Consider the following 15,110-nt stretch of genomic DNA (forward strand, 5'->3'; position numbering starts at 1 on the left):
CTTCATGATTTCCAATCACTGAGGATGGGAGCTGTCAGTGTTCGAAGATTCGTCTCCTCCAATGGCGAAGCTCATGCAAGCTGTGTCAGAGTAGTACTGTAGCTTGGAGATGGAGTTTGAGCCACTGTCACCATGATGAGTAGTTAGGGAGGGAAAGTAAATTAATTCTGAGATCTTATCAGATAGCTTATGTACAGTATGAATCTATGTATTCTTAGTGATATCTAATCAATGAGGATGGCTTATAATGGTGGCTGTAATGTCACAAGAGTTGCAAGGTTAAATGATACCTAGAATCTAAAAGCTTAGACTAATAGATAAGATATAATCTATATCTATTTATCTTCTTAGCACTTCTCTAATATGGGTGGTAGATAGCTCAACCCGACATTTGGACATTAAATTGGGGATATATATATATATATGTATGTATATATATATATATATGTATGTATATATATATATATATATATGTATATGTATATATATATGTATATATATATATATGTATGTATATGTGTATATATATATATATATATATATATATATATATATATATATATATATACATATATATATATATATACATATATATATATATATATATATATATATATATATGTATGTATATATATATGTATGTATGTATATATATATGTATGTATGTATATATACATATATATGTATATATGTATATATGTATACATATATACATATGTATACATATATATATACACACATACATATACATATGTATGTATGTATACATATGTATATATGTATGTATATATACATATACATATATATATACCCATTGGTCAGCTAGTAAGAATTGGTCCTTACGAAAGTACATCGCTATATATTAATAATAATAATAACATCAATAAAATCATAAGTTCTAATTATTTATAATTAGCTATATAGATCTTTTGCTACTATATGTAAAAGCTATATGTTTAATAGTCCAGAATACTTAATTTTTTATTTATAATTTTAATTATTTTTTAAAAGGATATCCTTTATCTCTCTTTATATCACTAATATTAATTATCTTATCTCTTTTGTTTATCACATTTGAAAGTCTATTAAACACATACTTATATAATTTTCAATATGATTTTATCCTAATTTAATTAAGAACAGAATGTATATGAGATATAAAAGAATAGGACTTTTAGGTTAAGAATGAGAGAGTGAATGGGAGGCAGTGAGAGGAGGGAGGGAGGGGGATTTAAAGTGAAAAAATTGCCAATGATTGATTTGATCATCGAGATTAGACTTTCCTAAATTGTGTTGGTATTGATCATATTTCGATCAGTATGGACCCCTAACGATGAATACATAATAAATAAATACACACATATATATTGATATTATTTAAAATTTTAATTAAAGTAAATTATATAAAATTACAAAAAATAGATTTTATTTATTATTATTATTAAATGTGAATTTCAAAAAAGAATTATCTTGATTTTCTTTTCTTTTTTTCTCTAAGGGCATCCCTATTTTAGTTCTCTCAATAGTTCTTTTCTTTCAACCTTCTAATTTTATCCTTCCTATCTTTTTCCTACTTTTATTTATTTATTTTTGTTTCAACCCATAGATTTGGTGCATGGGTTTGTTTCCAACAAAACAGCTCCAAAATTTTTAATTAAATAACTTTCAAAAATTACTATACATAAATTTTAGGCACTATATTTCAAAACAATATCACATAATATTTTTAGTTATTATAATTTTAGCATAATTTGCAATTTATTTTATATATTAAAATTTATATAAATATTACTTAAATAAATTTCATTATATATTTTTAAATTTATAATTTTTAAAGAATCTAAAATTATTTTTAAGAAACTAAAAGAGAGAGGAGAATCCGCGAGAGAGGGGAGGAAACACTAAAGAATGATAATTTTGTGATTTTGAAAAGTAGAGGCATTCAAAAAATAAATATAAAAATGAGACACTATTTGAAAAAAATAAATATTAATTTTTTTTCGAGAATCCGTCATTTTTTTAATCCAAACTAATTATTGGTTAATATATTTAATCTTGACTATTAAGTCAATGAATATATATGGAAAAAACATAATTGATATTTTTTATTTAGTAATTTACTATCTTATTCCCAATACACAATTCCATATATATATATATATATATATATATATATATATATATATATATATATATATATATATATATCTATCTATATATATATATATAGAGAGAGAGAAGGGAGGGTGTTTGGGTTGAAGTCGGTCGGTTATACTACAGGGAAGAAGAAGAGTGTGCGCGCGACTCCTTCCACAGTAGACGAAGCTGCGAAGGCCACCACATTGCTTCGCCTCTCCTCTCTCTCAAAACCTATTCAGCTTTCCCAATACCCCCTCCCTGCATCCCCTTCCTTCCACTTCCAGCAGTCGCTTTGTTGGATTAGGATTCAGGCGTGCTTCGATCGCTTTGCCCTTTCGGGTGGGTGTTGCGCAGCTATTCGTCTCTCTGTTTTGGAGGCATCAGCTCGGAAGATAATCTTTCCCCTGATCTTGAATTACTTCACTGACCGAGTTTTCGAGCTGAAAATCAAATATTTTTTTGTCTTTGTGGTAAGTTTACGGTTCCTATTGCTACTCTGTTGACAATCTAGGGTTTTCTCTGTTATGATCGGTTAATTGAGTGTAATGTCGATAGTAGGTTGCTTAGATTTGCGAAAGAATGGGGGGAAGGATGCTGTGGTTATTGGTGCCGGTTCTTTTTCTTTGCGGTACTTGTTGGGGGAGGTTCGTGGTAGAGAAGAACAGCTTGAAGGTGACGTCGCCGAATTCACTGAAAGGCATCTACGAGTCCGCTATTGGGAACTTCGGCGTTCCTCAGTACGGCGGGACGATGGTGGGGATCGTGGCGTATCCGAAGGTCAACTGGAAGGCCTGCCACAACTTCAAAGACTTCGACATTTCTTATAAGTCTAAACCTGGAGGCTTCCCTACCTTTCTTCTAGTAGATAGGGGAGGTGAGGTTCTAAATCTAATCTACGCTAGAAAATTGTTGTGTTCGATTAATGTAGGTTCTTTACTTTGATCAGATATATTGACAACACTTTTCGTGTATGTAATGTTGAAGTTTCTGCATTGAGACCTATGCAACAAAAGCAACCTCATTTTTGTTATTAATTTTATGAATTTTATCTGATCTTGTTGAACAACAATCCAAATTATACGGTTGTCATTATGTGTAATTTTCAATCTTTCTTATATTCTTTGAAAAGAGATATTAAAACGCCTTTTGAGGATGGTTTATGATGATTGCCAGTTTGATGAATTATTTCTCTAAGTTTTATTTCTTCTACAAGCAATTCTACTTTGTATATTTCTGTCTTAGGAAACTATTTCTGCTTTGTTGTCGCTACAATTACTACACCTTCTGAAAACCTGCAATTTAGGTCTAATGAAACCATGTCCTTATTTAATTACTACTGAATTATGTTATTGTGGTGAGCAGATTGTTACTTTATCACAAAAGCATGGAATGCACAGAATTCTGGAGCTGCTGCTGTCCTTGTTGCTGATAATGTGGCAGAACCTTTAATAACAATGAACACACCCGAGGAGGAGAACAGCAAAGCAGACTATCTGCAGAACATCACAATTCCTTCAGCACTGATCAGCAAGAGCTTTGGAGACCGTTTGAAGAAAGCAATTGAGAATGGTGATATGGTTAGTGTCAATTTGGATTGGAAAGAGTCTTTACCCCATCCTGACAACCGTGTGGAATATGAATTTTGGACAAACTGTAATGATGAATGTGGCCCTAAATGTGACAGTCAAATACAGTTTTTTAAGAACTTCAAAGGAGCAGCACAGATACTAGAGAAAAAAAGTTATACCAAGTTTACCCCACATTACATAACATGGTATTGCGCTGAAATCTTTCTTTCTAGCAAGCGGTGCAAATCCCAGTGCATCAACCATGGAAGATATTGTGCACCCGATCCTGAACAGGACTTCAGCAAAGGTTATGATGGGAAAGATGTTGTGATGCAAAACTTGCGTCAAGTCTGCTTGTTTAAGGTTGCCAGTGAAAGTGGGAAGCCTTGGCTGTGGTGGGATTATGTTACTGACTTTGCAATCCGTTGTCCTATGAAGGAAAAGAAATACACAAAAGGATGTGCTGAAGAAGTAATCAAAGCACTTGGTGAGCTTAACCTGTTTGTTTATTGTCTATTCCATTTGATGAGGCTCATAATTGGTTGAGGGAAGTAGGGAAGCATGGTTGATTAGTTTCTTTCCTTCATATATGGCATTTTTTAACAGGCGTTGATCTGAAGAAAATAAACAAATGTATGGGAGATCCTGATGCAGATGAAGAAAATCCTGTGCTTAAAGCAGAGCAAGATGCACAGGTTAGTACCAGCTTTTGTTGGATTATTATGTTCTCTCATACAATTTATTTTTATGTTGCATGACCTTTTGTTGCTCTTAATCTGGTCTCTATACTTAGATTGGAAAGGATTCCCGTGGAGATGTTACTATTTTACCAACTCTTGTTATTAACAATAGGCAGTATAGAGGTAAATGTTTTGAGCAATCATGTGACATCATGTTGTTTCCTGGAATCTCATTGAGCTTTCTGTCTCCGCTTTTTTTGGTCAGGTAATCTGGACAGAACTGCAGTGCTTAAAGCAATCTGTGCTGGTTTCAAAGAGACGACCGAGCCAGCTGTTTGTTTAAGTGATGGTATTATGACTTTTGAGTTTCATATGCTACTTGTTACAAGTTGTTAGTGTTATCATTCTGCAAAAGATGGTACTCTTTTTCTTATTCATTTGACTATACAGACATACAAACAAATGAATGCCTAGAGAACAATGGTGGATGCTGGCAGGATAAGGCTTCTAATATCACTGCATGCAAGGTCTTCCTTTTGGCACCTCAAATCAACACCTGTAGCAAGTGGATTTTCATTTTGAAAAAAATAGAATATATTTTCATTACATTAAATGACATACATGATGCTCACACAGACTCGAACTTGAAACCTATCACTTTGTGCAATAATGCACAAACCAACCCGAATGTCTCAATAGAGACTAGCAAGTGGATTATCAGTTCTATATTTTTCTTATGATGTTCTATTACTTATGCAGGATACTTTTCGTGGAAGACTATGTGAGTGCCCTGTTGTGGAAGGTGTGAAGTTTGTTGGTGATGGATACACTCATTGTAAAGGTACACTGTCAACAATATTTTAGTGGTAGATGTAGTTACTGTTCACTTTGTGCAAATGCTTACTGCACCAAAGAGTTTGGATAGAATATAGGTAGGACATCTCATACATACATACATACATACATACATACATACATACATACATACATACATATATATATACACATACATACATACATACATAGATATATATATACACATACATAGATATATATATATATACACATATATATATATATATATATATATACATACATATATACATACATACATACATACATATATATATATATATATATATATATATATATATATATATATATATATATATACATACATACATACATGTATGTATATATATGTGTGTGTGTGTGTGTTTGGAGCACTGTTAAACTCTAGATTTGTGAATGTGCCTTTCTAACTATAAAGTTCCATGATATTTCTTTTTTTGAACACTGAACAATCTTTGTATTTATAGAGAACCAAAAAGACTAGAACAATTTCGATAAACAAAATGTGGCATGTGTGTTATGTGTCTTGTAATATTCAAGTGTCAGGTTCCTATAAAAGAAAATAGCTGAGTGGCTTAGGGGTTTAGGTTGACAGGTCACTATAATCTTTTAGGGATCAGTCACAATAAAATAGTAGGAGACATACATCTGCTTGTTACTTTGTAATAATAACCTTTATAAATTGCAAGAATATTTTCTTTACTACCCTATGAAGTTGTTTGTTTCAGAATGTTTGTTAATTCATTTCTGAATGTTTCCAGCCAAGAAGCCTTCTACGGAGGGTGGATGGAGCTTTTTGTCGGTTTTCTTCATTCTAACCATAGCTGGAGTTGGTGCTTATTGTCTGTACAAGTACAGATTCCGGGTAAAGTTGGATCTCTTATTAGCTTTTCCCAAGATATCTTTGTTTTGTCAATGATGTTTTGACACTATGCAAGCTTTGCCACTGTGAAATTCTGAATCTACTCATATCAATTAGAATATGCTATTCCAATGCTACTACACCTCATTTAGAAATATCTTTTATGTTTCTATATCTTCGAATTATTTGAATATTGTTATACTTTGTATAGGCATATAGGTCAGAAATATAAAGAAAGATAAATTAAGAGATAGTCTCATATTGTTAAGGATTGAAAGAGTTAGATACATATGTTAGATTTGATCCATAACCTAGTAGCTTAGGCTTATGAGTTGAATTGACCCTGACCAGTTAGCCTTCGATTCATCGTTACTAGATTTTTGATATGGTGTCATGGATAAAATTTAATTTTAACAAGTCAAAAAGAGAAAAAAAAAATTAAAAAGAGAAGGATTGAGTCAAGTTGCAGTTTGTGTAGTTTAATCGAAGAAAGATGAACCGCATCATAGCAGATAGAAGATAATGGACCAATGCATGAATATGGGAAGATGTTAGAAATATTCATGTGAGATGAAAAAAGATGAATTGAGAGGATAGACTCATATCGCTAAGGATTGAGAGAATCGTATTACATATACTAAGTTTGATGAATAACCTGGAATCTTAATCTTTTATGTTGAATTGATGTCTACTTGATATAAATATTACCAGGAAACCTTGTAACCTAGAAGCAACTCAATCATCATCATCATCATCATCATTTGTTTTCTAACAATATAAATATTGCCAGGGAACCTTTAAATGGTGGTGGTTGTTTTGGCATGATATCAACTTGATTTGGGTTGGTTGAGAAGGAAAAAAAAAAGTGAAGAGAAGGAATCAAGAAATTATGTTCAAACGTGATTATAGAATAATTATATAGAGGTGTCTTGAATCCTTTAACACTTGCATTAACAGCTAAACTGTTTGCTTATCCTGACTTCTACCTTCTGCTTCTCTCCTTAGCCAACTTGTGGCTTTGGCTATATCATGCTGCAGCAGCAGCAGCAGCAGCTCAATAGGTCATTAGTTATGCTCTGAATAGCTCGGTTTCAGCATCTGATCAACCTTACATTTCTTTTCTGCAGAGTTACATGGACTCGGAGATTCGTGCTATCATGGCTCAGTACATGCCGCTGGAGAACCCGGAAGCACATAGCCATATTCGTAATGACCAAAGCTGAGTTGAAATTGCTGCATGTAGTTCTATTTTCATGTAAACTCACCTGCAAAATGCAGCAAATATTTTTGTTGTAAATCGGAAGATTACTAATGCACCAGTGATGTAAACTCATAGATGATAAATACAACATGCACATATGCTACGGAATTAAAAGTGATGTATCATGTGAGTCTCAAGACAGATTTTTGAGCCAAGTTAGTATAAATATATTTGTTGTGTTTTTTGGGATTGAGCTCCATTTATTTTCCTAGCAGGCTTTGAGTTATAGGATTGTCTGCAAAATTGTCTGAGTTAGCCATGCTAGTGAAGATTGTGGGCTGCACAACGAGCTCTCGCACAAAGTAGTGTGCCAGTCGAATGCAATGTCTGTATTAAGTCCATGCTAAAGTGTTGCCAGCTCAGTCTTTCTTAGAGCTAAGTTGTATTCTTTGATACCAATTTATGTTTTTAAATCATTATAATAGAAACACAATAAAACTAATGCGAAAATAAAATAGCATATTTTCAATCATTGTTGTCAAGAATTTCTGCAGCGATTTTTTTTTTAACTTTGGTACTTCTCAGTTCAGAACTCTTGCTTTAGATGATGTAGAAAATCTTTTTGACTTCAAAGAGATGTTGAGTCCAAAGACCAAAATCCTCGTTTATATATATGTTCTCCATCAAGAACATTTATTATCACCAGTTTAAAAATTAATTCAAATTTATAACATTTGGACCATAATAAAGAATTTTAATGATATTGAATATTTAATTTAATAATAACGATTTCATTTATAATGAATAAAAAAATAAAATCATTTAAAACATAATAAATAAAAAAATTCGATAATGAATTATGAATCTTAATGAGAATGATTACATTATTATTAAATAATATATTTAATAATAATGGTTTCAAGAAATAAAGTGGTCGAGTGTTCAAAAAGAAAGGAGAGAGAAAAGATCCTAATATTTTTACTGCAACAAAGAAATTATTCTTTGAATTCATGGATGATTTTGGAAAACTAATTTAATGGCTATTTTATCATTTCTGTGTTACGTTGGTGTCCTCCAGTCGGGAAAGAACGATCAGCAGGGCTTGTCGTAGTCGTCACCTTCCAGTTTGTGACGATGGATGATGGCTTCGTACGTAGTCCACGGTGAAGGCTCTCCCCTGCCAGAAGAACATAAATCCAAGCGCACAGCACGCCGAGGATGTGTGCTTCTGCTTCCTTGTTCAGTAGCCATCACGGGAGCAAACTCACATGCACAAACCTACTCCCATGCTTTCGAATTGAAGAAGCAGAGCCAAGGAATTAAAATCCTGGCGACATTTTCCGTTCATGTGCCTCTCAACTCCACCACCACACTAAACCTGCCATGTCTTCTTGGTTGAAAGCATTAATACATCAACGTGTTATGTCTTCTTGTAGATATATAGATTTATTATGTAGTCTCTCATAGATTCAATCATATATCCTATATATTACAAACCTCCAAGTGCCACATTAACATGATCGATCAATATATATCGACATGTTACGACCTGGAAATAGGAAGCAACAACGTCAAAGTACCACATGAACATGATGAATGTGGACAGGTAATAACGTGGATAAGAAGCAACCACGTACGTCAAAGGTCAGAAAGGGATGTGGAGAGAGAGAGAGAGAGAGATTAGCTACTGTTAAGAGTTCATCTTATTGGTCTCTAAAGAACATACCTACGTAAAGAAGATATGAGGAGGTATATCACAATAATAACATGAATAATTTTCTGATAAAAGTACATCAATTCAGTTTTTTTTTATCAACAAATGGAAAATATGGCAATGAATGCTATTCGAGTTAAACAGCTGACCATAATTAATGGAAATGATAGCAAGTTTATCTGAGTACCTCAAACATATCGATCAATCATGTGAAACATTTCACTTAATTTTGTATTAGATTATCAAAGTTGGTTCTAACCCAACTAAGTCAAAGATTATAAATATATTAGGATCTCATTCCCAACAACTTAATAGACATCGATCAAAACCACCTTCCACTTAATAGCGAGCACAGTGTCAACTACCATCATGATGACCGACTGCATGCATGCATGCATCCTTGTTCCATCGAACAGTAGTGTTTGAGCTCGCCTCATCGCCTAGGGTTTCTGCCATACCTGGGAACGAGGTGGTCCTTCTCACTCTACATGGAAAACCACGTGAACAAGCAGAGTGAGATGGAAATATGGGAGAGCAACTTGGGTGACAGCCACCTGCATCACGAGTCACACCACACTGTCTCGAGGGTGATTCGAGTGGCAAGGAGGGCAAAGCCATGCATGGGACGTACTGCTGCTGGGTCATGTCACAAGAAACAGTTTCGGAGCATGCCTTCCGAGGGACATGGGTGTTTGGGTAGATTCTCATCCCAACTGCTCCAATGCCATTGAATGCATGCAAAAGGTAACAAAGAGAGCTGATTCTTTTTCTTTTTCTTTTAATTTTACTCCCATCTTTCGGACATTACATAAAATAAATATTTTATGAGCACATTGTCTGACCTATTTAATTTAATTTAAGCCGATTCCATGAGACTCAATCTAATGATAGCTCTGATTTGTCATCTAGTTTTGATGATAGTCGATAATCCTACTAAGTAAGTAGACTCTAATACCATTAAATATATTTTCATAGGATAATTGATCGATTAATTTATTAAGCTTGAACCACTAACTCAAAATATTTAAACTCTTAAAAGTCATGGTAATAGATATATAAACCTTTTATAAATCTATTAATATTCTCATCCACTTTAAACCGGAATGTCACGATATCCATGGAGAGAGGAGATGAGATGCATCAATAGAAAGGGACTTAACATGGACATTAACACTAGCAATTGTTGTGTCTTCTAAGCCACCATGCGCTTGGGGTTAACCGACATTTTTGGATGGATAAGCAACTTAACATGTCATGTGGCAGCATTCTCGTTTGTGTGGTTGGACACCTCAACATGATGTGGATAGGTTTCAATACGAGAGGCATTATTTGTGGCTTGGATGAGCACTATTTGGCGACATTGAGTTTCAATACCGAGAACTTTAATAAATTAGGTAGGATACGCCTTTATGATCGATTCGAGAGAGAGTTTAAGAGGTAGAAAGTTAAAAAGAGAAACTTAGTTTTAATTATATCTTATATTTTTCTTATGTTGTTATTTGAATTTTTAAATCACGTTAAAAAATTTATGTTTGAATCAAACATGCTAAGACCATGGGATATGAATTTTGAATAAAATTTAAATAAATATTATCTTAAATGATATCATCCCTTTCAAAATAAATCTTCAAATTCTTCGTAGTATTAGAGCCTACTTGTTTCGAGCAAAGCTCTCTTTTCATACTACTTTACAGCCCTCGATTTTTGCTTTATGCTTTAAGATTTTAGCATTGCAATGAAGACGAAGACGTATGACTCCTCCCTAGCATGATATGCTTTGTAGTAGATCTACTCCACCTTGATGATTTAATCAATCTCCTCTAGTGATCGACCTACTTCTCCGGTAAGCCTCTATCGATGTTCAGTTCTACTTGGCGAGCGTACACTCTACTTTTATGCCAACGCCTACTACCCAACATCTTCAACAATGTCCTTGCCCCTTTCTTGTCAATTGTTGAACTTACTGGCATATCAGATCCACGGTCGACCTCTTGACAATAGTCCACTACCTTTCACCATCCTCTCAACTGTGCCATTAACACTCACAATCAAGAGGAATGAAAAGATTGTTTTCTTATGCACATTCGAGATTTGTAGTGTCATCGATCTGATCTCTGTCGATCCTAATAATCATTCATCTTAACCTATAGACTTATATCTATCAATGCAATAACTTTAATCCTCTTGAAACTCTCCAAAGGTGACAACCATATATCTTAACGAGTACAATTCACCATATATCTAAATACCAGAAGAACTCATCCTAATAAGAAGTTATGGTTACGACAAGATTGTTTTATTCTATAAACCATTAAAACATTAATCATTGGATCCATAACACCATTAATTTCTTTATGCAACATTGTAGAGAAGTATGGTTCAAATTACAAATCACCCTCACCGATCATTCTCGCACTTGCATGCTAAGTCTTTTATCCACTTTGATGAAAATAACACGAAAGGAAAGTACTATTGCTAATTATATATAAAGTCTAAAAGTTATTATAGATGATTTGGCTTCAATGGGTCATCATTGAGCAATGAAGAAATCATTGTTACTCTCAATAGTCCAGAAGAAGATGAATATAAGAAACCGACGATAATAGTTCGAACACGTGACTCACTAATAACATATGAAGAACTGAACCGTATGACAAATTTATCGATCATGAAACATATCTGGAACGAAAAGAGAAGAAAACGGAACCAACTGTCATAACTTAATTCAATCAAGAATCCAAAAAAATATTAAATAGTCAGAAAATGACCTAAAAACTAGTTCAATCAAAAGAAAAATAATATATACAATTTATAGTAGCATAATTATATATAGCCTTTCTAGGATTTAACTCATGAAAATAATTATGTTGCATATATTTAGAGGTAATGTTGCATTCATTAATCCTTTTCAGAACTTGTAACGGCAAAAGCTTTATGCACTGAGTATACATTTTTTTACAAATATATATAGCTTAAAATTGATCAATTTCTTCAACTATTACCATGAACTCATAATGAAGAAAAATAAGGCTACAGCAAAGGAAAACACATCCATAATACTATGTTCTCCTCGGAGGAGTAGGAAGCATGTTCCATCATTTGAAGGTTTCTTCCTATTGTAGTCGAGAAGTAGACAAGGCATCTGCCATTGTCATATGCCTTGGTCAATGTCATATCTAATGGCCATGGCACAGCTCCAAGATACGCTCATCATTTGACATGGATAATGAATGGGGTGGCTCCAAAGGGATAATGGATGGGTCCATGTCATGGGATTAGCCGCTATGCCCGGGACGCCATGTGCTCCTCACATGGTGGGTCATGCTTGGGCATGGACCTCAAGAACATCAACTACAACAATTTTCCATTTTATCTCAAATAATATACTTTTTTTAGGATTAATGTATAAAAAACAACCGTTGATAAATCTAGCAAAGTCGATTTTTCTTTTGTGCTTGAATAGTTATCAGAATTACTGATAACTATTTATTTGACCAAGTTTTGATTTACTAAATTACTGATCGGATCGATTTTGATAAGTAACATTATATTTTATTTCTATTTCATGTTTCTCCTCCTTTCCTTGTCTTCTCTTCCTTTTCATTCTCTTTTCTCTTCTTCCTTCTCTTAATCCATCTAATCTCAAAAATTAAACATTAAAAATCATCAAAAACAAATCTAATAATCCTCAAATTCTTTGTTCTTAAAGTTCTAGTTCCTATTCGACTTGTATAATAGTTACCTGAATAATATAACTATTAGCTAACTAATCATAGCACACTAGTTGGGGGACGCTAAACCCTATCAAGTGATTCACACAAATGAGACACTTTACATCAAAATGACATGGATGGAGAAACTTAAGGCTTGATGCATTGAACATAAAGATGGGTTTTAATACAAAAGGTATCAAATTCTGTAGGAGCTTCTACATTTGAATGATTTGACCAATTTCAAGGTCACTTCAATTGGCTAATTATGAGTAGATGAATTGAGATTATTTTGTCACTTGATCCAACTTGTTCACCTTTTGTGAGACTTCAATTTGTCTTCCAGTTTAAGCATTTGGGATTCATAATATCTTATTCATCAAAATGATTGCATGTTTCTATTGGTTAATAGCAAATTATGAACACAAAATGTTTTTTCAAAAGTCTATTAAGTAGGCCAATGATGTAGGGTCCAATCTCATCTTTTTTTATATTATATTATATTATATATATAATATGTTAATATTGGTTTGGAGTAGATAATATCAATATTTTATATAATTAATGCTCCCATAGAGTCCACATGTGGAATATTTTTATGATTGGTGTGAAATATTTTGTGTGAGGCCTTTTCCTTAATTTACTTTCTCTCTTTCCAATTCAAATGGTTAATGCCATGAGTTACCTTACCTTGGACTTAAAGCTGCAAAGACTAAGATGTGGAGCTTCTTTTCTTGGGGAGTGACTTGTGGATGACTACAAGCATCATGTGACACCAATTCTAGTCAGCAATCTACATTAAAAGAAGATTAGGAGTTTCAACCACTTCATCAATTGAAAGAACAAAGAAGGCAATTGGAACATGTCAATTCCAATTCTCACTCACTAGCCATGTGCAATGGACACCAAATAGGAGAACAAATAGTTTCTTGAAAACATATTTGTACCAAATATTTCTAGGCCCCCATCTCCTACTATTTGATCATTGCACATTACCTAATTGGACATTTTGTGCTGCACATATTTTTCTACATAACTACTTTTCATCAGAGTTTAATGATATATATAAACCATATGACAGATTGTCTTGAAAAATTATTGCATATATATATATATATATAATGATTTTTTTTAACCTTTGAGGGGAAAGTACATCATCATTGATTCTAGTAGTGAGTTCATTGACTCTAGGACTTATATGGATGAGCTCAAAAACAACAAGTGTACTTCTTACAAAAACTAGTACTTGTGCACCAGAGTTGCCCAATCTAGTACTTATGATGGTAAAGGCAAGAGCCATATATCATTATTGAGCTTTTGGGACATACCATGTGGATATAGGAGCCAGTGCATTTATCTTTACCAATAATACAATAAGGTGACTGTATAATTATCTAATCATCATTAAACTTTGTAAAAAATGTTTTTAAAATTAAGAGTTATTGATTGTTTCACATCAAATAATCTCAAACGATTATTTTATTGTATTTTATTTTATTAAAATTAAACATAATTATTCACCAATAAAAGTTTTTTCATCTTTTTCCAAGTAACTCCACATATATATATATATATATATATATATATATATATATATATATATATATATATATATATATATATATATATATATATATATATATATATATATATATATACCATAATGCTTTCTTTCATCTCACAATTAAGCCTTTACCACTACCATTAACCATAATTAGCACCTCGCTCTCTTAGTTTATCATTTATCCACATCACTTATTCCTTAGTTTATAAATAGGAAAAAAAAATTTTATCCTACCTCTTGAGGGAATGAAATTTTAACATATAAAATTTAGAGATTGGAGATAACATTTTTGGACTCAAATCCAGTCAGTTAAGTTGCATGAAATTACAAGAAAATCTATCATCAACATTTTCATCATCCCTTTTCCAAAGTAAACATTTCACTATTTGCAAAATCAAGGCAGAATTGACCTAAAAATTTCTTCTGTTTTATTCAATACCCAATCCAATGGCTATGTTTATTGTTTTTGTTATCATAATGACCAAAAATTATTTTACTTTTTGTTAGCATATAAATTTTAATAGTATAACTAATAACAATAAAAACTAAAGAATAGAAGAAACAAGCAGTTATTGTCAATGTAACAACATGCGCAAGTTGAGACATGACTGACCGTGGGGCGGCATCAACCGTTGGTACTCCCACCGCAACATCTGCATGTGCGCCGGATTTGTACATTTACTACCCATCCACATCAAAGCCTGTGTGTGGACTGCTCGGACGAAGCAACAGCCAATTACTTGTCCCTTCGTGCCTGGAGATTTCATCGAACACCTCCCGGACTCCTCACCTTCCTTCCTATAAATCCACCCCCCCTCCT

The 15,110-nt window shown here is 33.0% G+C and overlaps 1 protein-coding gene across 1 annotated transcript; it reads left to right on the top strand.

The window, feature by feature from the left end:
• Positions 1–2,244: 2,244 nt before the first annotated feature.
• LOC103975028 (vacuolar-sorting receptor 1-like) lies at positions 2,245–7,505 on the top strand. Its single transcript, XM_009389938.3, has 10 exons — positions 2,245–2,609; positions 2,698–3,013; positions 3,502–4,194; positions 4,314–4,402; positions 4,501–4,570; positions 4,653–4,736; positions 4,838–4,914; positions 5,147–5,228; positions 6,001–6,104; positions 7,229–7,505. Exons 2-10 carry the CDS (start codon positions 2,719–2,721, stop codon positions 7,322–7,324), a joined length of 1,590 nt encoding a protein of 529 aa, XP_009388213.2. The 5' UTR covers positions 2,245–2,609; positions 2,698–2,718; the 3' UTR covers positions 7,325–7,505.
• Positions 7,506–15,110: the final 7,605 nt, after the last annotated feature.

Source organism: Musa acuminata, chromosome BXJ3-6 (assembly GCF_036884655.1).
Source record: "Musa acuminata AAA Group cultivar baxijiao chromosome BXJ3-6, Cavendish_Baxijiao_AAA, whole genome shotgun sequence".
Lineage (NCBI taxonomy): Eukaryota > Viridiplantae > Streptophyta > Magnoliopsida > Zingiberales > Musaceae > Musa > Musa acuminata.